General features: G+C 42.0%; 2 protein-coding genes across 2 annotated transcripts; one reads left to right on the top strand and one right to left on the bottom strand.

Annotated features, from left to right (window-relative positions):
* Nucleotides 1-5,838: 5,838 nt before the first annotated feature.
* Nucleotides 5,839-26,341, top strand: LOC138297323 (protein unc-93 homolog A-like). Its single transcript, XM_069236740.1, has 9 exons — nucleotides 5,839-5,943; nucleotides 8,312-8,498; nucleotides 12,055-12,236; nucleotides 14,418-14,641; nucleotides 17,317-17,439; nucleotides 18,883-19,094; nucleotides 22,010-22,145; nucleotides 24,643-24,774; nucleotides 24,936-26,341. The coding sequence occupies exons 2-9, from the start codon at nucleotides 8,409-8,411 to the stop codon at nucleotides 25,199-25,201; spliced, it is 1,365 nt and encodes a 454-aa protein (XP_069092841.1). The 5' UTR covers nucleotides 5,839-5,943; nucleotides 8,312-8,408; the 3' UTR covers nucleotides 25,202-26,341.
* On the bottom strand, nucleotides 20,024-21,302 carry LOC138296079 (calmodulin-1-like). The gene has a single exon (XM_069234888.1). It carries the CDS (start codon nucleotides 21,174-21,176, stop codon nucleotides 20,835-20,837), a length of 342 nt encoding a protein of 113 aa, XP_069090989.1. The 5' UTR covers nucleotides 21,177-21,302; the 3' UTR covers nucleotides 20,024-20,834.
* Nucleotides 26,342-27,860: the final 1,519 nt, after the last annotated feature.

The raw sequence follows: 27,860 nt of genomic DNA, 5'->3' as shown, positions 1-27,860 counted from the left end.
GGGTTCTGGGGTACAGAGGGAGTCTCTCTGGTGGGCTTACCACCTCCCTCCTTAGGTTTTTGGGGACCTGACCCCCCCCCCTCTTGGAGTCTCCCCCCTGGGACTTGACCACCACCCTGGTTCTCAACCACTCATCAGCTGAGGTTGGTCAGCTTAGAGTCCACTAGATGCTGGCGTAACCTTTCTTGGATACAATTGGTCAAGATGTGCTCTCTCATGATCAGATTGTATAACCCCTCATATGTGTTTACTTTGTTAGCATGGATCCAGCCCTCTAGTGCTTTAACTGAGATGTCCACAAAGTCCACCCAGGACTGGGTGCTTGTCTTTTGGCTGTCCCTAAACTTGAGCCTATACTGCTCTGGGGTCGGACCAAACTTTTTAATCAAGCATCTCTTCATACTGGGGTATGAATCTGCCTCTCCCCCCCCTTAAGGTTAGGAGCCCATCCCTTCCAGAGTTGGGGACCAACTCCCAAAGAAGTGAACCCCAGTACTGAGGTTTGACTCTCCTCATCTGGAGGGCCCTCTCAAAGGCCCCCAGCCACTTATCTATGTCATCCCCCTCTACATAGGCAGGAACTACCCCCTTGGGTAATCTGGGGCAAAAGACCCCACCCATTGACACCTGAGCTTCTCTGTCGCTGTCACAATCTCTTTTCTCTTCTCTTGCCCACTTTTTCTTTTCTAGGGCCAGCTTCTCTGCCTCCAAAGCTATGAATGCTAGCTGGGCCTCCAGCCCTCTTTCCCTGAGGGACAGGTTCTCTCCTCCTGAAGGGACCCCCTTTCCCCAACTAGCTTTGGGTATGACCCTAGTGACTGTGTGCAGTGAGGACCTTTCTTCTTCCTCCTCACTTAGGCTCAGATGCCCTCCTTCCCCTGAGTGGTTGGAGCTAGCATCCTCCCCTGCTTCTTCCTCCTCTGGAGCTTCCTAAGGGCCTACTTCTTGGGCCTCAGCCCATGCTGTCAGGGATTTAATCAGGACATGCTTCCTGAGGTCAGTGGTTGCAGGCAACCCTCTTTCAGTATACAACCCTCTAAGCTGGACTACTGTCAGTGTGGGTAGGCTAGCCAGATCAAGCTCCATGGTTCCATAGTTTTGTGTCAACAAAAACTTTTCAAAAAAATTGGAAACAAGAATTTAGAAAAATCACAAAAATTCAATAATTGAAATTCATCCAAATTAAAAAATTAACAACAATTTTTGCACTAGGACAATTTAAAGGATTTTTAATTTGTTTGACTTAAAACTGCCATGTGATACTGAACACAAGTACAGGATCCCACCACTGCACACCAAAAATGTTGGAAAATGGGTTATTGGTAAGGGCAGGTAGGTACCTACACTTAGCAATAGGCCACCAACCTCCACTTAGGTCTAGTTAGGTCACAGTAAATTAAACCCAGGTCAACCCTTGGTAGCTTGGCAACGAGCGACAAGGCTTTACTTAGGAGACAGAGGTAAAGCATTCAGATGTCACAAAACAGTAATTAAATAAAACACAGGAAACTGTTTAAAAATCCAAAACCAATTAATAAAAATAGATTATATTTTTATCTTTAAAATGACATAAAATCGAATAAAATCGTATAAGGGGAGCCGGAGATATGAATTTTTAAATAATTCTTGTTTTCCAGCGCTTAGAAACAAAAAGTGCCAATCTGGTCATCTGGTCGCACCTCGACCGGGGCAAAGTCAAAGCTTAAGGCTGACCGCGATGGAGCTCGGCTACAGCCCGCGGGAGGCCTCGGTCAAAAGTTTACCTTTGCACTTAGTCGTTTTTCTGAAGATTTTCTTCAGCGGGACGAACCTGCCAGTCCAATTCGACCTCCTGGAACTCTTCTCTGGATACACGTCGCGGGAGCCCTCTGTGTAGATTTTTACCTTCTGACCTAGTCTTTTTTTCGAGGTGAAAATCCTTCGACCGGGGTAAACCTGGATCATGATCCAACGTCTTTGGAGCCCTCCTCTGATATGCTGGCTGGGAGGTCCCAGTCAACTTTCTACGTTCAGACTTAGTCTCTTTTTGGAGATTTTCTTCACCGGGATGAACCTGCAAATCAGGCCAGGTCGCGGTTGAGGCAAGCCGACTAGAGTTGCTGCGGTGGGTCGGTCCCTCTATGGAGCTTTTTTACAAAAGTTCTCCAAACTCTGAGATGATACTTGGGGGGTGTGGACTACAAATCCCATAATGCACCTGATGCAAACTCCTTTTTGGCCACTGGACAGTGGTCAGCTGGTTGATTTCTTCAGGAGTTGGTGCAGGGGACTCTGGTTAGCAATTTTTCACCTGTAGCAAACAGGGAGTCCCTCCTTGAACCAGTTGAAGACAGGCAAAGTCCTTCTTGTGGTGAAGCCCAACTGTGCAGCTGGTACAGTCCTTCAGAGTGCAGGGTCCAAGTGCAGGCCAGGGGTCCAGCAGGGCAGTCCTTCTTCTTCTGTGGTTCTTCCTTGTTGGAATCTGATGGGGATCTGGTAGGGAACTGAGGTGTGGGGGCAGGTCTGCCAGTTTTATCCCTGCTCCAGGGTGAAAAACAGGGGGGTCCGGGTTCTCCAATCAAGGGCAGGGTCCTTCCCCCTGCGATGACCACTTCCTGGGAAGTGTGGCAAAAATCAATCCCAGGGAGCAACATTCCTAAAAAATCCATCATGGCTGAAACAGATTTTTGGAGGATACACATGGCTGAGCCCACCCACTGGTGTGGTTAAAAATCCTAAACGCACCCCTCTCCAGCCCTCTCCTAATCTAATCAAGGGGGCACCTAATTGTCTAGGTTTGCAGGATGTGGGGGTGTTGCTGGGATGCTCCAAATGTCATTCTCTGCCTTTGAAGACCAGTTTGGCAGCCCTCCCCCTTCCTGCCTCACCATCTGCTGAGGGGAGATCTCCTCCCATAGGCACATCTCTTTCTGTGAAGCCAGGCCACTTTACACATCATCAAGGCAGCCTGGCCTGGCTGCCAGAAGCTGGCCAATCAGAGCACAGCAGCAAAAACACTGCAGGGCTGAAATTGGCAACTTTTCAGTTAAAGTGTAAAATTATTTACCTGAACAAGTTATATTAAATCCAACAACTGGAAGTTGTGGGATTTATTATAACAATTAATTTGATACCAAACTATTTGTATCCGTTACTTAAGGGGACTTTTAAAATTAAAATAAAGTCTCCCCATTCTAGCCTATGGAGGCCATTCACTACAATGAGGGAAAAACAAATGTGCCTGTTTTACCTCACCAGGGCTTATAAAGCTATTTTTCTAAGGTCCCTGCTTATAGTTACATGGCACCCAGCCCTAGGGGCACATAGGGCACACCTTAGGGGTGACTTATATGTAAAAATAAGGTTGTTTAAGACTTTGGAACTACTTTTAACTCCAAAGTCGAATTTGTATATAACTTAAATTTAAAAGCAGCCAGCAAAGCAGGCCTGCCTTTAAAATGACACTGGGCACCTCAGCAGTGCACCTATGGGTGCACCACCTGTGCTGGGGTCCCTAAACCTACATGCCCTACCATATACTAGGGACTTATAGGTAGGTTGACTTAGCCAATTATAATTAGCCTAATTTGCATACGGATTTTACACAGAGCACAGGCCCTGGGACTGGTTAGCAGTACCCAGGGCACCATCAGAGTCAGGAAAACAGCAGGAAACAGTGGAAAATGGGGGCAAAAAGTTAGGGGGCCTCTGCAATCAGCCCTGTTCTCTCACATAGCAATATTGTTACCTGATGAGCTGGATGATGAGGACATTGCAAGACAACCAATCAACGGCATGTGGACGTAGTAATAGTAGAATTCATAAATTTTGAGTTTTTGTTTTATTGGGCAAAGTGTGAACATGCGATTCCTTGACGAATAGGGATTTGAGACACAGTTTTAGTGGTTTTAATGTCGTCATTGCCCATTTTCTTGCTGGCAGAAAGGTCAATATTTTCCTTATGCTTCTTGACTAGGGACGTGCTTAACTTTCTTGCTTAAATAGCTTGCATTTTCTGAACTTTGATGCTGAATCCTGAAGCCTTGCTGATCGACTGATGTCCAAAGGACAAAGACTGACTCGGTTTGCTGATCCACATTGAGGATAGGTATTATGAATTAGACTGTTGATTATCATGCATATTTGCTTTTTCTTTCTAGGTACCAACCACATTGTTTTGATAGAGCCATAGTTAAATGTGTTTCCAATTTCATGTTACAACATTGCTTTGCATGAAGCCCAACATGCTGATGCTAATCTGGTGGTAGTTAAGGATCCTCACTAATGAAATTCTGCTAATAAGGAATAATCCCTGATGAATTTCTCTGCTGAACTGGAATGTATTTAATCACTCTGATGCAGTTGACTTTGTTATTAATTTGCACCATAATCTTAGAATGTGTTGTAGTTCAAGCTTTAATTAGATTATGTTTTTTCCGCCGCTTTGAAAGCCAGTTTTGTTTCTGTATGTTTTTCATTTGATTTTGAAATTGATCTACATGAATTTAGCATTGTTAATATAGGGAAATAAATATTTTAACTTTTACTAGAAAGTGTGGTTATTCGTGGCTGAAAGGTCATGGTGTGTGACAATTACTGACTCTATTGATTATTAATATTATTGATTATTGTTGATTATTGATATTGTGTATTAGTTATAGATCATTGATTTGCATGTACCGGAGTTATGATGGGAACATCTTAATTGCGAGTCAAAAGGTTAATCGACCTATTTGCGTCCCCTTGTAAGTTTACTTATTAAGGTCAGACGCACTAAGAGGTGCACTCAGCTTCTGGGCCGCTGCAGGGGGCTAGCTTTGAGCTCTGGCCCGATTAAAGCTGGCTCACCTTCATTTCCATGGGGTCATCCTGCAAGCAGATGACACTGCAGGAGGAGTGTTCTGCCTAAACCTGGCCCCTTTAATGCCTGCCTTTTACAGAACCGCCAGGCTGAGATCTAGGGCACTCCTGTGTTAGAACCATTCTGGTCTTCATTTTCTAGCTCTGAGGTCCTGAGCTCCATATTAATTGCCCCATGCCCTTATCAGATTTAAGTGACGATGTGTGGACAGCTTTCTGCCACCATCCAGTGTCACAGCTCATGCATGTGGTTGGCCATGGCTGTGGTGTGCGAGTTGCATCATTTTCTTTTGCCTTCTTGGCTCTGCCTCCCTAGACTTTGTCTAAAAGAAAAAAAGTATTGAAGGAGTGGGAAATGAAATACTGGAACATTTCATTTGCTGGTAGAATGCTCAATGGCAATTGGTTTTGAGTTAAATGTTTCCACTGAAGTGGTGTGGTCTTACACTAAAGCTAGTAGCAGGCAATATTCGCTTCTTGAGATCAAACTTAGAAAAGCACTCTCAATGTAAGGCTTGGGAAGTCTTCAATCCAAACCCTGGTCTATCGATACCTACCTTCCAAAGAACTTTAAAGAATCTTTGAAATTTGACAAATGAATAGTAAGCATTAAAGGCGATGATAATTTGAATGAATACAATATTTAGGTAATTGAATATATAACACCAGTTATTCTGTAATGTCTTCATTGTTTTCATTTATTTTTTATTTATTATTTTGTTGTGCTGTGGGACCGTATGCTAAAAATAGATGTTTGCAGTGCCTCAGGAAAAGTACTATGTTTCATGTTCAAAAAAATCACTTATTATGAAATAGGAAGTAGACAGAGCATGATGTATGCAAACGGATGATGAAATAAAGCCTCCAATAGAGGAACAGGAATGAAGGCGTATCCATCCAACATTTTCTATTTTTAACCTGTCTTTAATTTTAGGGTGCGTGCTGCATGATTTGCTATAAAGGAGGCACACTAGCATTTAGCAAGGCTGTGATTAGGACTCAGTCTGTATGAACACCTTTCCTTGTCCATTCATTCTTTTTCAACTGCACAAGACAATCATCTGATGACCTGAGAGGACTACGAAGTGACATCTTCACAGAAATGTAAGTTCCATTTTGATTATAACAAGATAAACTGAGTTGCATTCTCTCATAGGTAAGGCAGAGCTTTCTTCGTAATCCAATAATGAATTGAACCTCAGTCTAATTTCTCGGTAAAGGGCAATTGTCTTGTAAAATCCATAATTATTAGAATATAGCGTGCATGGATTACATTGCTTCTAGTCAGCTGCTCACTTGTTAGTATCAGCCAATTACGTTTTACTAGCTGTTCATTTCCAAATAATTACTCTTAGTAACTCCGGATTGTGTCCACTGAGATTTTAAACTAAGAAATGCTGCATGTCATTTCACTGGGGGTCAGGTTCATAACACTTATTTCCTGAAAAGTTAGTATTTAGTGCATGGTGCGATTCACAAAAAAAAATTGCAGGTGCACAAAATGGACAGAACTTGCGAACAATTAAATGTGCACATGAAATGTGACCCTGCTCCCAAGTTTGTGTTAGGTCAAAAACATGTGGCAGTTGACGATGCACGGGTACTCTCATTCATACCCGAGACAGTTACTTTCGCTGCCACGTGTTTTTCTTCTCCTGTAGGAAGCGTCCAATTCGTGGTGGTGTAGGTGGTGCCACCGCCCTACGCACCAAGTACACCGGGCGCCATTTGCGCATGCACTCTGAAAGCGCGCGCCTTTGGGAGTTTCAGAGTGCATTTACAAATTCCACACCGCCCCGTCCACGAACTTGGCACGGTGGAGAAGAAGCCCAGCCAACAGATTGTCTCACCGGTGGCACCAGCGCAAAGCATTGTTAATGAGTGGTGGCGGGAGATGAGAGATGGGGGCACAAAGTATCCCCTCTCTGCTTTGTAGACTGCTCTACACTAATACTTATGTAAGCGTGCAATCAGTATAAAGCAGGATATTTTATACAGATAGATATATTAAGTCACATTGAGGAACATCCCGATACAGCGATTTGCTCCTTTCCGATGTGCAAGAGAACACGTGCAAGAGCGTTCTTTGCATTTGGTTAATTGTTTGGAATCCTAAATTGACTATCTCATAATTAAGGTGTATGCTTCTAAGTTAAATTGAAAGTTCAGAACAAAGCCATTAAAGTGCATAAGGCTAGCTTTTGGCCTGGGCTAACTGGGCCAAGGGCGCCAACTTTCATAGGGGCGCAAAGAACTGTCTGCATTTAACTCCTGCAGCCGGTAGCATCCCTCTTACTTGACTTCAAACACTGAGAAGGGACTGCTTTTAATCATTTTTACTTGCTGCAGATGCTGTTTTACACCCCATTAATCCCCATCCTTACCCTCCCATCTTCCTCTCACCCTCCTGCCAACCCACGCCAACACCGCCATTCGCACCACCAACAACTTGCCACTAGCGTGATCGAGCTATGATGTGAGTTATTCAGAATATTCGAGGGAAATGCCAAAAAGTTTGTGCTCAGAGGTCAGTTACTGCTTTGATGGCTGAATGACCTGTACAACTAAAATGGACCCTCCTGCTATCTATCTTAATTCACCAGCAGATAGCACATGTATTTTTCCAGCGTGACACGATGTTTGCATAAACACATCAGCGTGCATTTCTTTGTACAGATCTATTCCAATTAACGTAATCGTTTTCTTTAAATTTAGGCAAAATTTTACTTATATTTTGTGTCATGGTTGCACCACTTTTGTGGCGCATCTATGATGAAAATGTTAATAGATACTTACAAACCCATGCAAGGGGTAATTTGCGCCGGCTTGTGTGGCTTTGTAAAAAAAATGTAATGCAATGCAGCACTTGCGTTACATTTAATTCTGGGAGGCTTTCCATGGGTGGAACATGGGCGTTCCCATGCACCCACCCATAGATTTCACACAGTACCGGATTTACAAAGTTTGTAGACCTGGAATTGCATGAAATCGTTAGACCTCCCAGAGGATGGCATAACAAGGAGAATTTTTTTTTCTCCTCGTTATTCCCTCTTTCTATGTGTGCTGCTATCTGCAGCACACAGAGATGAAAATGCCTTGAGAGATTGTTTTTGTGCAGGAAGGTATTCCTTCAGGCACAAAATATTTCTCCTTGTAACACAGGCACCCTTGCACCATGGTGCAAGGGTGCCTGTGTTCGCACTAGGCCCGCTGATGTGCACCAGCAGTCGATATGGTGCATTTCTGCTTTCTCCCTTTCATGCATCACAGCACAGCAATTTGCCTTGCTACACTGCATTGCGTGAAATGTTAGTAAATATGGCCCTAATAATGTATATGATAGAAAGATAGCACGTAAAACACATATTACTGTACATTTTAGTGAATCTACGATAGATGTTATCCTAAAAAAGGTGAAAGAGGGAGCTACGACTTTCATAACAACGCATATTTCTGTTCCTTTTTTACACAGTGCACTCACTCATCATTGCGTGAGAATCAATACCAACTCGAGGGGGCTACAAAGCAAAATATTACAGTGTACGGAGCTGATCACAAGTGAAGTGAAAATGGGACTTGGACACCTCAAGAACATCTTGATCCTTTCCTGTGGAATGTTATTTCTCTATATTGCCTATGTAGGACTTCAGATTTTGCAGGTAAATCATAAAATGTGGTTCTTTCTTCTAGATGACTTTTTAAATTTGTAGTAATCCTACTAAATTCTCCATTACTTAGTCCTAAATTTACATTGACTACTTATTCTAATAGTACACATTAGTTATCTGAGGTCCCTTTGAAGCATAAAAGTAGGCCACAGAAAATTGATTCACAATATTGTGATCAAAATACAACCTACCACTATATTGAGGCCACAACATTGATTCTGAAATGCCATGGTGGACTGAACAACAGCAAACCTACAGTTACCTTAATGATCAATTGGGAGTCAATACTATGTCACAATATAGCTGTAGTTTGATATTTGGGGGGTTGCTATTATGATTTACAATCACTGAAGCTTCTGGCAAACTGGATTCAGCACAAAACTCTTTCCGAGGTTGTTGGAAGCCAGTTATGTCGTCCTACTGGTATCTGAAATATATTTTATTCAGAGTGCTTTATTTTATGTATTATTACCAGATGTATTTATTTATTTTCCACTGTTATATATTTTCTTGAGCGGTTTGAACTATATATATATATATATATATATATATATATATATATATATATATATATATATATATATGAGCGGTTTGAAATATATTTGAACATATATATTTCGAGGACAACTTTGGTAAGCCAGGCAGTTTATTCCAAATGTGTTTTTTAAAGTTCAGTAAAAGTATCTCCCATTAAACATTCATTTTTATAGTCATCTCATTATCATGAATCATCTTTGAATAGATGGTATGACGACACCTAACATTTCCATATTTCATGTTGTTTTATGTTATGAGCGTTTGTATGGCGTTTTGACATTCTTCTCAATTTTCCTTGCAGACCAAGGACTGTGTCATCATGAAGTAGATTTTATACACTGTCTTATGAACCATCTCTAGAACTGCATTGCATATGTTGCGTAATAAGAAGGATTGTTATTTTCGTACACAACCATGAGTGGCTATGGCAAATGACAGAATAGCAATGTTTTCTTTATAAGCTGGCGAAGTGTTATTTTTACGGATGGAAATATGTTGCCAGAAGGCTTCACTATTTGCCTTAGAATCTCTTAGGTCAGTGGAATGCCTGTTGCCAGGCAGTTTGGGTTCATGGGCACAATGGGCACATGGTGCTGCCGGCTAAGTGGAATTCCTCAGTGGTGTTGGAAATACGTGTGAAAATAAACATGTAAAGGTTTGAGTGAAAGGGGCTTCCGACGTTGCATATACAGTTGTAAGAGCAAGGTGCAAGGGGCATATGAGAGGGTTGCTGAAAGACCGAAATATCAGAGTCCCCCTCCAAACTTAGCAAGCAAAAAGCTCACAGTACCCAAACAAGCCGTCATCTCTCTGCCTATGGGCAAGGAGGACTACGGTGACATAAGCCATCCCCTTCTAAATGCAAGGTGCTAATGCCACACACGAGCTGGAGAGAACGAAGGTCATGTTGCCTATGAAAGGCAGCAATGGGTGCACAATACAGCTCACAGACACAGCCCCTGCCGCCAGCAATGGAAAGCAGAACATGGGCATACTTTTCCACCACACACCAGGCATCTCCAGAAATAATAGGACCTGGAGAGGGAAGGATACTGAGACATGATGGGGAAGATGGGCAGTTAGGGAGAACTGGATTGGTGCCACATGCAAGATAGAGCAGGACAATGCAGAGCCTGACAAGTTAGAGCAGCGACTGCATGCAAATCTAGGTGAATGTGCAGCGGTAGGCCGCACAGAGAGAAAAGTGAATTGTGGAGTAATTCTAGCGGTCCTGAAAACATCAGTTTAAGCCCCTAACCACTCCATCAGGACTGGTAAATAACTTGTGATGCTAGGGTGAAGTGTAGCCTTCTGCTAGAGAGGTGCTGGAGAAGAGGCCTGCCGGATGTGCTGGTGAGGTTTGATGGCAGTGGGTTGAGGAGGGGGGCGCTAGATATTTAGGTAGGCCACGTTGCTCAAGTTGAAGTGACCTACAAGCCAGCTGTCTTGGAAGCTTCATGCCTTTGAATTAAAGAGAGGAACATTCTAAGAGGGAGAAGTAAAACACAAATATGTTTACTTTGCTACTTAAAATGACGATCTTTCCAACTGATTTTTTCTCGGGGAGGTCTAGGATTCTACATCTAAGACATATTAACATGAATGTTTTGATTTGTTCTGGGTCATCTGATACATTGAGTGAGGTAACTAACGTTTCCTCTGCTTCCTACTTTGCAAACTTGAGTTCTGCACGTGCAACGATCTGGTCATTTGTGAGAACGCACAATTGCTTTGAATTCGCCTTTAACAAGTGAAAGTTGATGTAGTGCTATGTGAACGCAATATTATGAATTCTGTGATCTAAAACAGTTTAATGGTTCGACTGTGTCTGTGAGGGCAGACAAGTCCCTTCAGGACCAGGAAGCCTGCACCTGGAGCTCTGAGGCCATGTAGCATTGTATTCCCCGCCTCTGACTGTGACTATGTCCTTGTGTTGGCATTACACGTGCAGGCTGCACTTTACATAATTACACAATTACACAGGAAGTTGTATCTTGCCACACCTTCCCGTTCATCTGAAAAAAGGTTTGTTTCTTACAAACATGGTTTAGCACTTTCTATTTTGATAGTCTCCCAAGTTTATGGAATAAAACTCTCAATCCTTTTTAATGGCTCAAAAATTGATTCATGTGATCTATCCCTTGATACTTGAAAAGACTTTGACAATACATTCTATTTAAACAGACACATACTCATGGCACATAGTTTTGATAGTCACATTAGCCATAGAAATAACACAGTGATCTCAAAGACACTTTTTGGTGGCTGACCCACAGATCAAAACACTTATTGTATCTCTAATCACAAATTAGTTGAAGTGCAGGTCGTGTTATGGATAGTGAGGACACATTTTATTTCACTAGGGCCGTGGCTTATTAACATGTTTATCGTAAGTGACTGCTGGAACCATTATAGTGCCTTTCCTCCATCATTACTCTCCTAACCTTCTCTGCAGCTTTCAGTAGAGCTGGTCATCGCACAATTCCGGAAATCTTTGCAATCACTCTGCCTCTGTCATAGTGTGTTACTCATCACCACACGACATATGTGAGAAACCCAAGACTCTATCATTGGTTGCATCCTATTTTCAATTTGCACCACTTCCAATGCAGTTTCATCTATTCCTTTGGATTCAAGATACCAACTCTATGCCAACAGTAACCTAATCTTATATTTTCCCTCATTCATCTCTGACATTTAGATGTATTCTCCACTACTGTGTGGTTCGCTGAGGTCTCAAGTCTAGCTCCTCTATAATGGCGATCATTTACTTTCCTGAGTCGCTCGAGCTTCAATGTTTTTGACTGAAAAATGACAGCTTTCAGAGCTGAACTGGACATACAGAACACAAGGCAAATTCCCAAAGGGATGTGCAAATTGTGGACTGTTTGTAGGACTGAATGGGTTGGGGGACCTTTTATTCCGTTTCAACCCCGGCAACACCAACCGATTTTCTGATACATGATTTTATTCTGCAACAAATAACGGTGTTTATGTGATCTTTCCACAGAGCAGTCTGAACCACGAAGAGAACATGGGAGTTGTCTCTTTGAGTGTGATATATGGAGCCTTCTGTTGCTCATGTCTGTTTCTGGGTCCTGTTGCTATGAGGAAACTTGGGTGCAAGTGGACCATTGTCATCTCTATGTGTTGCTACATCACTTACACCCTGGCCAACTTCTACCCAAAATGGTAAGTTCCATTTACTTGACTTTGTTAAATTGTGGACTACGGATTTCAATGCTGTATGAAAAATATTTTGAGATAATTAACCAAGCTGCCACAACAAAATCCAGCACTGGAAGAAAATTGTGTGAGGTAATTTAGGCCTGTACTTCAAAGTGGTTGAACGCTTGGGTCGATAAAATGGATATTTAAATTAGGAGTTCATCACATTCCTGCTTCTTGCGTTTGCTCCATAATCAGAAACTGTCACAATAGGTCTGGCTAAACTCAGAAACCAGCTGTCAAAAAGCTATGTACATGCATCACTTTTGGTAAAAGTGTTAATTATGTTGGGCCTGCGGAATTTCTGTGTTCTTTCTGCACATTATCTGATGATCACTTTCGTTCTCCTGTCCACAATCTTACCTTCGCAAATGAGCTCTTGTGAGTTGAGATAAAGCTTTTCCTTTTATTTCAAAGGGACTCTTTTCAGGTGCTCCATGCATTGGATTTATTTTTACCATGAACTGAACAATGAGTAAGAGCCTCAAAAAGAACTCTAGAGGGATCAGTTAAAAGGTTTTGTCCACGATCAGTGCACCTCCTTAAAGAAATGGTGCAGCCCAAGCTAATCTTTTACGAGCAATTTTGTATCCTCTGAGAGATCAACCATATACCCTGGCTTCCCTGCATTACAGGATGGGTTTAGAAATAAACCTTCTCCATGAAGATATAACTACGCCCTCCAGTTCACAGACCTTCTGCAGGTTTTAATAAATAATGCACTTTCTTCAGAATCATATCGATGCTGCAAGTTTTCATATTGCTGATACGTGGTCCCTGTGGAGATCTCGGTTCAAGCCTTGTTGATGTGTGTGCTCCAAGGCACCTCCTTTGGACTTCTAACCAGAACACTTTCTAGCACCATCACAGAGCTGTCTCTGCAGCACCTGTTACCTGCCGTAAACCCTCTGGATTCAGTGAAAACACTCAGGGCCTGATTCCGACCCCGGCGGTCAAGGACCGCCGGGGCCGGGGTCGGTGGGAGCACCGCCAACAGGCTGGCGGTGCTCCCCAGGGTATTCTGACCGCGGCGGTTCAGCCGCGGCCAGAAAGGGAAAACCGGCGGTCTCCCGCCGGTTTTCCGCTGCCCTGTAGAATCCTCCATGGTGGCGCAGCTTGCTGCGCCGCCATGGGGATTCTGACCCCCATACCGCCATCCTGTTCCTGGCGGCTTCGGCCGCCAGGAACAGGATGGCGGTATGGGGTGTCATGGGGCCCCTGGGGGCCCCTGCAGTGCCCATGCCAATGGCATGGGCACTGCAGGGGCCCCCGTAAGAGGGCCCCACCCTGAATTTCAGTGTCTGCTTAGCAGACACTGAAATTCGCGACGGGTGCTACTGCACCCATCGCACATCCTCCACTCCGCTGGCTCCATTCGGAGCCGGCATCCTCATGGAGGGGTGTTTCCCACTGGGCTGGCGGGCGGCCTTTTGGAGGTCGCCCGCCAGCCCAGTGGGAAACCCAGAATACCCGCGGCGGTCTTTTGACCGCGCAGCGGTATTCTGGCGGTTCCCTCCAGGCGGGCGGCTCCCGCCGCCCGCCGGGGTCAGAATGACCCCCATAGTTTTGACCTGCTCCAATGAAAGGCTTACCAGCCTCGTGGGTGCAGGCTTGCCAACTGCATCTAGCTCCGCTTGGGCACTGTCAGTTTGCCCTCAAGTACGCAGCCCAATAACTTTCTTCTTTGTGGGTGTCATTCCTGGCCACACTCGCCATCATTTTGTGCTTTAAAAATACAGTGCTCTGCATTCACTTTTCGTCTTACTCTTTTTATTTCACAACTTTCTTCTAATTCGGAAATAAAATAATTTATGAATGAAAACCAAAGCAAGAGAACAGAAAATCAGACTGAACACAGAGGTCTCGATTAATTTTGCCTTTGACTATCTAATAAGATATGATACCTAATGAATCATTCCTCAAAAGTTCCAAGTACTACAAGATGCATAATGTGTTCAAGAGCAATCGAAAACTGAAAAAATGATCTTTGAAATACAACAGAGAGTGTATAGACTAGTACTATTGATATCCCGATTTTGGACTGTGAACTTTCTTAGCAGCATAACAATAACAATGCAAAACAATAAATAACTGTTTATCTCACTGTCAAGCCAATGAACTCAAGCAGGCATTTTTATTTTTCAGGTACACTCTGATCATCTCCTCTGTGCTTCTGGGCTTAGGGGGAGGAGTCCTCTGGGCAGCCAAAAGTACTTACATAGCAGTGAGTGGAAGCAAGTACGCAGTGTTGGCACAAAGAGCAGCAGAAGATGTTATCAACGAATACTTTGGAATATTCTTCCTTATTCTACAGACATGCCGCATTTGGGGAAACCTTATTTCTTCCTTGATTCTGGACTTTTCCAAAGGTAAAGTAATACGAAATAACAGACAACAACATTTTGTAGCAGCGAATACTAGGCTTCCAAAAACGTGCAAACGATTTGGTTGAGAAATGTGTGTGTCAATTTTTTTGAAGCTCCCGTCCTGCTTTTTGAGGTTCCTGCTTGACAAATTGGTGTAGAACTTTTCAGGAAGGATCCGAGGCAGGAGAAACTTAAAAAAAAAAAAAATCTCGAAGATTATCACACACCACCAAAGTTATTAGCAAAACAAAAAATGCTCTTTCTATGGTAACTCTGACCTAACACACTCTCTCTCTCTCTCTCTCTCTCTCTCTCTCTCTCTCTATATATATATATATATATATATATATATATATATATGTATATTTCAGAGTTCCTTGAAAAAAGCAAAGGTTAAAGTAACATTATAGTTAAGTAAAAATGTCAGTGGCAATGTAACATGTAAAACTCAAACAATGTGCGCCTGACCCCAGGCCCAGTGGCCAACCCCCGGCAGACAGACAGCCTCTCGGTGCAGCCCCTCTTCCAAAACGATTTCAGACTGTGGGCCCCCATCGCGAGGCCTTTTATTTTTTAAAGGGGAGAGGAGCAGACAACCCTATTCCCAAGCCACTTTGGGCCCGAGGGGTCCCATTCCCCAAGGCCTTTTATTAATTAAGTGGAGCGATGCACAGCCTCTTTTCCTGAGCCAGTAGTGAACCTGGGTTCCCATCCCCTCTGGCTGAAAAGATACTTCTGAAGGGAAAGTGGGGTGCACAGCAGGTGGTTAGCCAGAGACCCTGTCTAGCCCCCCACCTCAGGAAGCCAACCACACGCTGCAACTGGCCTTCTACCATGCATGGCCCCTTCCTTTAACCACAAGGGGCCTGGGGACCCCATCAGGGCTTTAAAGAGAAGGGGGAGCAAGGTTCCCCTCCCCAAACCAATAGTGGCCCTTGGCATCCCATCCTGGGTGCTGCAGGAGCACGTATGTCTCCCATCTGTGATGGGTGTTTCACTGCTGGCAAGAGCGTGAGCAGGGAAATAAAAGTCTGCTACTACCCGGAAGGAGCAACTTTCAACTTACCACCAAGTGAAAGCAGATATGCCTTCCCTGCCCATATTCCTATGGGTGGTGAAGGCATGTCTGCTGCAACCGGACAGGAGCTTAAAAATTGTTTCTGCCAGGTGGGAGTGACATATGTTTCTTTAACCATGCTAATGAAGACAGAAAAACTACTGTGTCAGGGATAGGCTCCCCGGGGACACAATATTTGAGCCAGTATTGGATGAAGGGGTCTCTGGGGCATTTTCAGGCTCAGGGAGGGGTGATCTATGCCCCCCATCCCTTGTTGATGGGGTTCTTCAGAGCCTATTAAGGTACTGGGAGTTGGGTCGCACCGCCCTTCCACTTATTTTGAACCATGGCCCTGGAGGTTGGGGTCCCTGAGGCTCGGGAAGGAGGATAAGCGCCTTCCTCCCCAAAAGCAGTATTTTGCGGCACCCACTGGGCTGTGGCCCACACTGTTGTCTTTTCCAGTAACAGCGCAGGAGGCTGTACTTTAAAAAAAAATGCTGTGGATTTGTGGATCCTCTGAAAATTCACTACAAAATGTTTTAAAAAAAGATTTTTTGGGGCCTGGAGAATCAGAGTATCCTTGCTCTGCCCGCTTATTTCTTTTTTAACCTTTTTCTAAGGACTAGATCCTGAGGCCCGAGTCCTAATGTGGCTTCCGCCGCATCCTTTTTGATGTGGTGGCAGTCAATCACAAATCACCATGACATCTGAAGGCCCTGCAGATCCTCCGTGGCGTGAAATACACAATTATTTTGAGCTTTCATTGTTCAGCAACTACTGAATGGATTCACACCAAATCTTTAAAAAACTTCTTTCTGGACCAAAATCGAACTTTCTCCTAAATTTGCTGTGAATGTGTTCAGTCATTTGGGCTGTAGCTTTGTCTTATCTATCTATCTATCTATCTATCTATCTATCTATCTATCTATCTATCTATCTATCTATCTATCTATCTATCTATCTATCTGCCATTATCTGTTTATATCTTAATATCTCCTTCTCGCTATCTCTCTCTATATCTCTTCCCTCTCTATATAGACATATATACTTATATGTATGTATATATATATATATATATATATACATACATATATATATATATATAAAATTATAAGATAGATAGATAGATAGATAGATAGATAGATAGATAGATAGATAGATAGATAGATAGATAGATAGATAGATACCTTATGCACTTTCCATGCATTGTAAAGGCACCTGGGAGGTAATGCGGCACTGTAAAGTATGTGTGGTAAAGGCTTTTCTCCTTCTACAATGCACCATCTTCATATACAGAGCTCCTTTTTACTTTCAGTAAAAGTGTAATGTACAACTGACTTATGTTTATGCATCATTTTCTAAATCATATACCAGCTCAAACTCATTTTTTATCTACTTAAGTTAATGACAGAATGTATTCTGTCTAAGCAGTTGGAATCTATCTGCATATTCCGGTTTTGTTGCTAATCATCTAAAGGCTCCGTTGACATTACTGTGTTTGAGGATAAGAATGTACCGATAAGGAATGATAGCCTCAAAAGCACACTAACAACTGACTTTTAGATAAGCCTTTTGTCATATGAATATGTATTCTAATAAATGTATGCCGTTTGCTTTTTAGGGCAAAGAATTAACTTTTTGAATAGCAGCTACTGTGGCGCAAATGACTGTCCAGGCTTGGAAGTTATAAAATCACCTCGTCCATCTCCCACTGTCATCTACACTCTGTTGGGCTCATACACGGGTATGTTTAGAGACCAATGGCCATTTTGAATGTGTGTGTGTACATAAAGGAAAATAAATAGATGCAATGAGTGTTTTTGTGTTCAAAAATGCTTTATTAAACGAATAACAAATATCTAGTTGTCATCAATCAAGTTAATTTAATAAATCATGAAAAACATATATGAATTAGTTTCAACCAAGAATAAACGTTATGCAGTACAAATAACAGAGTGATACAATTTAAGTATAACATTCAGCAGGACAACAATCCTGTTGTGAAATATAGATTTAAAACAATAATATATATATATATATATATATATATATATATATATATATATATATATATATATATATGTCTTATATCTCCAAGGCAAAAAGAAACCGCTGCACACCAATCTCCTGGTAATTAACAGCCTTTAATCCACGCCAACAAGCACCTATGATGGATAATTGCACATTTCTCTATTCTATTATGCATTATTGGATGAATATTGTTCTTGATACTAGTAATATGTCATTACAGCATACATCTGCTATCATTTATTAGATGAAGAATATTGTTTGCAGTATATGGTTCCATTTTTTCACTTTTTAACTGTTTAAACTAGGTATCCCAAGATGCCTCGTTATGGGAAGATTATGTAGTAGTATTTAATTAACATTAACAAAGGACTCACCAGCCGTGACCAAGACTCAGAGTTGAAACGCGTTGGTGTTTGTTATCATGAATTAAAGGCTGTTTAATTATCAGGAGATCGGTGTGCAGTGGTTTATTTTTGCCTTGGATTTCTATCTATCTATCTGAGATACAGACAAAAACGTAAGTAAAATAAGCCGAGGTTTGATACCTCTTGATAGCCTGAAATTTAGATGAGGAATGAACTACATCCGTTTTATGGCTAGTGGTAATATTATTTCGGTATCTCCATTGCCACATGGACCGATTGAAAGAGACCAATATTAAAGTTAAATAGTTGAGGAGGTATAAAATATATCTGAAAATGAAACTGGGGACACAGTGTGGCATTGGGACTGAAAGCGTAGCTTAATTTGAGCCAAAGGAATATAGACAGGAGATGAAAGTATAGAAAACTCAATTTTCCCAGCTTGGAATGCTTGGTGATATTAATCATCAATGTTATCATGTGTAAAAGGTATTGTTCATATGTGAGGTATGATTCACATTGAACACGTTGGCAGCAATAAATATGCTCTGAAAATCACCGCCTGTCTCTGAAATCATGTCTGTATGTGTAGTTTATGTTGGAGCTGAATCGAAGTTGCGTCCCTTCTAAAAAGGAAAACTATATATTTGTTTATCTAATCTTCTTGAGACTGGTTCCAGTCAGAGGTTGAAGCATAATAAACCGACAATAATGTTCTTTGAAAGTGCAGCACTCAAGTATGGGCATGTTTCACACCACCTGCCTCACCTCACTTGTTTCTGCCTCTCTTACAGGCTGCGGAGTTCTGGGTGTCACACTCATTATCCTCTTTTTGGATCGAGTCGATAACAAAGAAGGGCAGGAACTGGAAGAGAACGCACAGTCCTTCTTCTCAACCTTCTTATCTACCTTCAAACAGCTTGGTGATAAACGCCAGTGGCTTCTCATCCCGCTTACAATGTTTAGTGGGCTTGAGCAGGGATTCCTCGCCAGTGACTACACAAAGGTCAGTTTCAGTATATGTTGAGTGGCATTAGCTTTAATTTTTCAGCATCTTCTCTTTATGAAGACCTATTGCAAGCCTCACTGAGGCAAAATCCTGGAGTACTAAACCATCACCGCCTAATTAAGACGTGTTACTCTCTGTTTCTCAAATTCTCCTAATCAACTGCACTTTATACGTTCATTGCAGTTTTTGAATGTATTAAATGTTGGCACTTTATTGAAAATAAGAATGTAACATTATCATGGAATGGAAGAGAAACACCTCAAAGAGGAAAGATAGATGAGGGGAGTGGAAGGGACACATAAAAAAAGTGTCTTTAGATTCCCATTAAGCAGTTTTAAGAAATGAACAGTACACCCTAGTCACAATATCAAAAATGCAAAGAAGGATATGGAAGCCACTGGCGGACATTAGTACACACAACAGAGTTAATGGGCCAGGGGCTGCTAATCCAGCAGACGGAAGAAAGAAATGTGGCCTGTTGAAGCCAATCCTTCAATATGCTAGTAGGAGGCACGGCTGCAAGGACAGAAATGTATTAAAAGATAAAAAATAATAAATAAAATAAAAGGAGGGTGGAGAGATGTTGGCAGAGGATAGGCAAATGTGGTCCTAGGACTGTGCTTGCACAAGCTGCAAAATATTGTCTGTATTGTATTTTGCACAACAAATACAGATGAGATGACTTTGATATCGCTAGCTTTCCCAAAATTAAGAGAGATTTTTCACGTCTGAGGTTAGGGAAGACCTTGGTTTAGTCTTGTCGCTAGCTTTACATTCTCCCTTTAAACACCTATCCTTCCCACTAATCACTCTATATTTCAAATCCCGCCATGCGGGGACCAAGTCTACTTTATGTCTGTACATGTGCCATCTAAAGAGAAAAGATGCCCAAGCTCATAGGCTGCAGAGTAAGTTCAATGTAAGTAAAACAGGCAAGACTCCACATTTGCAATACACAGGCTTATATTTGGCTGAGCTGTGGATCCAGAAAAAGGCCAGCACGCTGAATCTGGCTAGAACAAAGTCATTCATAGATTATTAACCTGTGTGCTCTTTTGGGGGAGAGCAATCTGATGAGATAAAGCTCCTGTGGAATGTCAACATTGGCATGTCTTAATTATAAATTCCACCTGCGGGGGGGTTCTATTGTACCTCGACCTATACACAACTTTGGAAGTAATTCTCATACCACAGCCATAAACCACATTAGGCATAAAAAGAAGTCTCCATTTGGCTGAGACAGAGTCCTTTGCTTCTCAGGAAGCAAGCTTTTACTGTGGCAAGACTGACCATCAAAGATTTGGCCAGATGTCAGTCAAACACATCCTTTATTATGCGCGTCAGTCAGAGCGGAAAATTTTCCAGAATATCCAGTCAACATTGTCAGGCCAGCAGAATTAAATGAAGGGCCCTGCCATCTTTTCTTTCTCTCCCCGCAGCCGTTTCAGAGGGAAAGAGGAGAGGTGTGGAAGGTTAAGATAAGATTATTTCACAAGATCACACTCCCACAAGTGCAGCTATTGCTGCACAGAGCATGCACTGCGCCTATGTCCCAGGGCACCTGGTAGCATCAGACGCCCACAGACAGACAAGGGTAATCAGATCATGCTTGGCAAGAAGGGCGAAATTACAGGAGGAGAGGTGGCAACAGGGACGAGGGGAGGAAGCAGAGGGCATAGAGTGATGGCAGGTACAGTCCCCGTCTTCTGCTCTGCTGCAGCTGAAGCTTCCAGAACTTTACTTCGCAGTCATCATCTGCTCAAACTCTTCATAGTTGACCTGTCCATCTTCATCAATATCAGCTTCTCGTATCATCTCATCCACCTCCTCGTCTGTTAGCTTCTCCCCAAGATTGGTCATTACATAGCAGAGCTCAGCAGAGCTAATATACCCATTGCCATCCTTATCGAACACTCTAAAAGCTTCTCGAATCTTGTCCTCGCTGTCTGTATCCTTCATTTTCCTTGCCATCATAGTCAGGAACTCTGGGAAATCAATAGTGCCATTACCATCGGCATCCACCTCATTGATCATGTCTTGCAGCTCCGCCTCCGTGGGATTCTGTCTCAGGGAACTCATCACAGTGCCCAACTCTTTGGTGGTTATGGTACCATCACCATTCTTGTCGAAAAGACAAAAGGCCTCCTTGAACTCAGCGATCTGCTCCTCCGAGAGTTGGTCTGCCACTAAGGGGAGGCCGGATCTGACACTACTTCTCAGTCTGTCTTTAGTGTTTACAATGGACGCGCCTATGCTATCTATCTCGCATGGCAACGCCAGTCTAGATCTTAGAATCGGGTCCCAGGTCAGGTTGGCACTTAATATAACTAACATATATTATCTAACACGTTTTCAATACCACAGTTTTATTGTGAGAATACAGTGTTACAGAAACAAATAAATATGTTTCTATTGGCGAGTGGAGCCAGGATTACATCAATATTTAACAAGGGTGTAGAGTAAAATTCTCCCATTCCAAATCATGTGATGAAGGAATGGAAATGTACCCTCGCACAGGGTTTTTGCTATATCTTTACTAAGCTGAGGAGCACAAAAATATCTGAGAATCAGATCCCTGGCAAGGAAATATTAAATAGCTGTGCTGCATCTGTTCACGATGTAATGCTGGGATTATGATTGCACCGCACAGCATGCATGCATCGTTTCAAAGAGTTGTGGTGTGAGAGTTAGCGTGAACAACACTTCCACCCTCTCTCACCTGTATTAGAATCAGCAGCACAGCAGATCTGGTGCCAGGTACTTTTTTACATGCTTGTAGATCAAGGTTCTGTGTATTGCTTTTAAATGAGGATAGTGGTTTGTACCAGAAAATATAATTGTGCAGCAGAGTATTATTTGGCCAATGTTAAGATCTGCATAGGTATTAATCTGTTTGTCTGTTTGCCATTTAGTCGTATGTAACCTGTGTCCTGGGAGTGAAGTTTGTGGGATATGTGATTATCTGCTTTGGAGCATCCAACGCAATCTGCTGTCTGCTGGTTGGGAAGATATCCCGGTATACAGGCAGGATACTTCTCTTTGTGTTGGGTAAGTTATTTCTCTGATGTAAACATTGACCAGATATTTCTGGGCAAATTAGCATAGCTATTGAAGATCAGCCATAGTCTTCACCCCAACATTCATGTGCAGGATATAGGAGTTACAGGCTTCAATCAATTCTCACAAAATGATGCGCTCAGAATCTGCCCACAGTCTGCCTCTATGAGGTGCCCCAGAGCCATATTATGTACTATTCAAAGGATCAAGTCGAGCTAGGTTTTTCTATAGAGGTTAGTGTGTGTTTTTCTTTTTATAGTGTAAAGTGGGAGGGAGAGGAGCCGCTTCGGAGGTACACGCGGGTTCACAGTGTCCACCCACTATTTTTTAAGTTGGACACTGTACACACTGCCAAGTAGTTGTGCTGCAAAATAATATGCTGAACGTGTCCCAGTGCCATGTTTAACCACTGCGACACATTCAGCAGCACCTGCCCTTTCTTGTTCCTTCTGAGCAGTAACGTGCAGGCGGCCGTGAGGGGGCTTTTTTAAAAACAGTTCGAGCTAGGGCAAAACCCAAGGCCAAAGTTAAGTGGCCATCAGGCTTCCTTTTGTTCTCACTGGAACTATCCGGAGCCTCACACCTACCCGCAAATGCAATGGAGGTCAAACAAAGGCACATGGATTGTGGTCACTTTGCAGGTACTTAAAAGAGACATGGTTTTGGCTTGGGTGATTCCCTAGATATAAGAGCTATGCGTGCACAGCAAGAATGTCAGATATTCTGATCTGTTCCTGTATTTACACAAATAGCAATTTAAATATCACTATTTTGTTTTATTTCCTTTATAGCGCTACTTATCCCAGTGCAGGGTGTCAGAGTGCTTTACATCACAGGAACACATTATACATTGACAATCAATCATAAAATTGTAATCTTTGTACAGTATGTGTTACATAGGATAGTGAGGGTTACAAGTGTAGGAGTCACCTGTTTTTCATATCTCACCATGGTATTTATTAAAAAGGCTTACAATTTGTGAACTGCAAGCAAAAAAGGATCTCTATTTTTAAAAGCAGCAGCACACATATCTACATAAAATAAAAATCTGTCATGATGTTCTTTGCTGGAGACACAACTGTTTATGCTACTTTGATTCAAAACTGGGACTAGAAACAACACAACACACATCTGCCCAGCAAATGTGTTAAGCACCAGAGTTATTTTACCATTATTATTATTCCCTGAGATTTACAAGGCATACAAACCTCTCTGCAGCAGGTGCCTTAACCCCATAACATTTTTAAAAATACAGTCTTTGCAACCTATTGAGCAGAACAGACTAATTGCCAAGTTCTCCGTGTGTCAATTTCTTTGTGGCATAGATTTAAAAAAGTAAATGTTGAAGTTGAAGCCCAAATTCTGCATCAAGTTGTGTCACTTTTTCACACAATCCCAACTCAAAATCTCATTTGTTAAATTTGCTCAAATGTACTCCTTATAGGCCTGCTAAACATATTTGTGAGGTCTTCAGATCAGATGTCACTTCTTGTGATGTCACTTCCTGTGAGGTTATGGGTTGTAATGCCACTTCCTGTGATGCCACTTGCAATGTTACTCGCGATGATGTCACATGTTGTAACATCACACGCCGTGATGTCACTTGTAAACTGTCTAACTTGGTTAGTCCCCTCACTTCTTTTTTTAGGACTTATGCCCTGATCGTGTTCTTCAGCTACAAAATAATAAAATAGGATGGCATTCTGTGTAAAAGGACAAAGAACGAATGGGGGTTCAAGCATTTCTGTGCAGTGTTATTTCATTAATGTGTTTGACGCAGTGTACCTCATTTACAAATAATAATTTGTTACTTATGAGTGCTTTATTTGTTGACTCTGATGACGATCACAGCACAAAATTAATCTGGGTTCAGAGTCTATTGAGTAGTGATTTCACAGGCAATAATGATGATGGCTTGGCTGTGAATAGCGGTGCTTCACTCATGGGAGATTTGTTAGGTGAACATCAAGCCAAGATAACCAGGATACCAATAACTGAGGAAGAAGTGGTGAAACATAATGAGATGTCTTGCCGATCTCCTGCGCTGTCTCGCTCTGTTTTCAAATCTTTCTTTTTCTTTTTTTTTGCTCCCACTAACTCCTTTCCCCTTCTCTTCCTTTCTCCCCTCTCTTCTTTGGATTCATTCTAGCTTTCGTTCACCATGTTTCTCTTTCTCTCTCACTGTTACGTCCTATCTGTCTTTCTCTTTCACATTCTGTCTCCCTCACTCACTCTCTTTGTCTTCTTCTCTCTGTCTCTCTACACTATTTTCGTTCACTTGGACACGTATAGTATCTTTTCACTTTTGACTTCTTCTCTGCCTTCCTCTTCTCTGTATTATTGGTTGTAGAGTAGTTTAAGTAACGTATCCTTGATTTTCTGCCTCTCCCTCTACTGAAGTGAGCATATTGTGTTTTTGAATACTGTGTACACAAACTGACCCTGCTCTTCAGAGAAGCTTATAAATGCTGTTCCTTTTCCCTTTTAGGCGCAGCTGTACAAATAAGCTGCATTATTACACTGCTGCTTTGGAAAACCAACGAGCACCAGTTTGCAGTATTCTTCGTGATTTCCGGCCTTTGGGGAGTTGCTGATGCTATCTGGCTGGCGCGGACAAGTGGTGAGTCCCAAAGAAGTCTTTTTATGCAACCTGAAGGAGCACCTACACGCCACCCCCCGCACAGCTGAAAAACAATCAAAGAACACATTACAAAAACTGTATTTAAAAAAAATGCAATTGTTTGCAAACCATATTTTAACGTATATTTTCATCTTTTCTAGCTCTCTATGGTGTCTTATTTGAAAAGAACAAGGCAGCCGCTTTCTCAAACTGTTGCCTTTGGGAGTCAGTAGGTTTCGTTGCTGCCTTTGGATATGGTTCCTACTTGTGTGTCCGTGTGAAGCTCTACATACTCCTGTGTGTACTGGTGCTTGCAATGCTGCTCTATGGAGTCGTTGAATTCCTGGAACTGAAGAAACCACCAATCAGTTCTGCTGCCGAAAACAGCGAAAACAATGTTACCACAGTTGAGAGCCCTCGTACGTGATTAATGCCACGAACTAAAACAGACATTTATTCAGATATTTATTTTGCATTATCTAAGTATTTAAATTAACTTATTCGTGACTTTAAGGGAAAACACGGTATGTGTGTCCATACTTTAGAACTACCTTAGCATATTTCAAACCCTTCAGATAGTGCTGGCAGAAGCATTAAGTATAATAATGTACATCAGTCACAAAAAGCAGTCTACAAATGTCCCTTTTTGCTAGAGTGCAGATAGGTTTGAGGGTTAGGGAGGAAATCCAAAGGATTGCAGAGCTGTGACTGTATCCAGGGTTGTGAGAATTACATGTGATCGGTTGCCACGTTATTCCACTTAACTTTTTTAACTTGAAGGACCAGGTTGTCCAAGATGGTGGGACTCCACTGTCTTTTCCCAGTGGTTCCATTCTTTCTATAGTGGCATCTGCTAAAGCCACACTCATACTGTTGTAATTCTGATAACTTGTTTTTTTTATTTGAGTTTTCCTACATATTATCGCTGGCCGTTTTTATATTTGTGTGTTTTTTGTTCTCTCAAGTTATCTGTTTTATATGTAAGGTTAAAAGCATGGAGTGTGAAGTGCATATGTTGTTAAAAGCTTGGTCAGCTTCACAAAGTTGGTGAACCTTTTAGAAAAAAAAAGCAAAAAATGAACTTTGCGTGACGGAGAATAATGTTTCAGCTCAAGGCCATGACAGCGCTGCAGAGCAATCTCTTTGTATCTCTGTTGGATCCCAACATACTTCCACTCCCTACTGTTGGAAGGTTCAGGGTGGAAATTCTAGTAACTTACAAAGTGAAACAGTTATTGTGTTTCTGTGCTGCTACACAGACGTGGAGCCACCCTTGGGTGACATCAGAGAAAACAATTCTAGAGCCTGAAGTCCCATTTGTCTTGGGAAGGATATCTGGCTGCAGGAAATATGTTTGGGTGAAGTTAAACTTTGCTTGTGTTCACCAATGGTGACATTTCCTTACTGAGCCAATGTCACTGTGTGAGTTTTCATTTCTTCGTAGCTCAAATATATTTCGAAGCAGACAACTGTTGAATTGAAAAGTATTAAAACTCTAGTGTAACATTTTGCCTTTGCTATTACCTAATTTGTGCAAATGGAGTTTGTATATATTCGTTTATGTATTTATTGCCCAGGATGAATTAAATAAATCATTTTTTACAAATCATGTTGATCAATCATTTGAAACCATAAATGTACTAAAAGCATTGTTTTTATATTCTACCTGTCCATCATCTCAGAATTATAAGAATTTATGACGGCAATACCTTTTGAAAAACTGACTGTTTTAAAAAAACAGAGATCCAGGTGGCAGGATTCCTCTATCAATTGACAGCCTATGCGGACAGAGACCTGCCTGTTTTAAGGTTAACCTACGTCCCTTTGAGTAATTATGTATGATATGTGGAAATTACATTTTTGACCTTTGCATTAGCTCAATTATGTAAATGAATCTAGGAGCTGGTGAATCTTGTGTCACACAAGAAAAAAAGGCCATCAAATTGCACTATATTATACAACACATTTAGAAAACAAACAGCACTAAGGACAGAAAGCTTCTTGAGTCGTCATGCAAATGCCCTCATTACTTACTGGTAATGGTCCGAGTCCAAGTCGTCCCCAGTACAGTCCTTACCTGCAAGATTCCATCTCCGTTCTGCAGAACCCTAGCTGATCTGAAAATCCTCCAGATGTGGCTGCTGTTACACAGAAGTCAGTAGAAAATTGAGGATCACTGACATCACTTCCTGTCCAAATCAAAAGCTACCTACAAAAACAAGCTTCCATAATATAATCAATCCCATCTCCCCACTACAGGACTGCATCGAGGAAGACTTTGACTCGTAGTAATGAAGATTACCATCAAGTACCCACAACATTACCTCCTCGTCCATTTTCCCTGATACAGTCCTTACCTGCGAGATAATACAAAGCAAATGAAGATTGATTATGTGTAACAGACACACCAATACCTGATGGATGAAAAATTCAATGTTAAATGTGAGAAGCTGGCATGGTTTGTAGTGGGTTCCAGAGGTACTTACACTTTATACTAGGTCCAGTGATCCACCTTAGTGAAATGTAGGCAGTGTCTAGCAGCTTAGGCTGTCTAGAGGTAGCTGTAGCAGAGCAGCTAAGGCTGAACTAGGAGACATGCAAAGCTTATGCAATACCACCATAGTCACACAGTATTTATAGACAAGAAAGACAATACTCAGTGTTACCAAAAATAAAGGTACTTTATTTTAGTGACACAAAGCCAAAAATTTCTTAGAGGCTATTCTCCCTCTGGAGGTAAGTATTATACAAAATATATATACTAGTACCCAAAATCAGGTAGGTAAACAGTCATAAAATAGTGCAAATAATGAAAAACACAATAGGTTGCAATGGGCCATGGGGCAACACAAACCATACACTAAAGTAGTGGAATGCGAATGTCGGTTTCCCCCCTAGGTAAGCGTAGTGTGTAGAGGGGCACTGGGAGTGCTGGAAAACACCAAAGGTAAGTAAATTATCCCACCCCAGAAAACAGGAGCAAAGTACAGCAAGTTTCATCAGAACACACTAGAAATCATGGTAAAGGATTATGCAAAAAACAAGAAAGACTGCAAGAAACCAACAATGGATTCCTGAACCTGAAG

The sequence above is a fragment of the Pleurodeles waltl genome, chromosome 5 (assembly GCF_031143425.1).
Source record: "Pleurodeles waltl isolate 20211129_DDA chromosome 5, aPleWal1.hap1.20221129, whole genome shotgun sequence".
Lineage (NCBI taxonomy): Eukaryota > Metazoa > Chordata > Amphibia > Caudata > Salamandridae > Pleurodeles > Pleurodeles waltl.
Note: the sequence above shows the minus strand (reverse complement) of the source record. Positions and strands in the feature narration are given on the sequence as shown.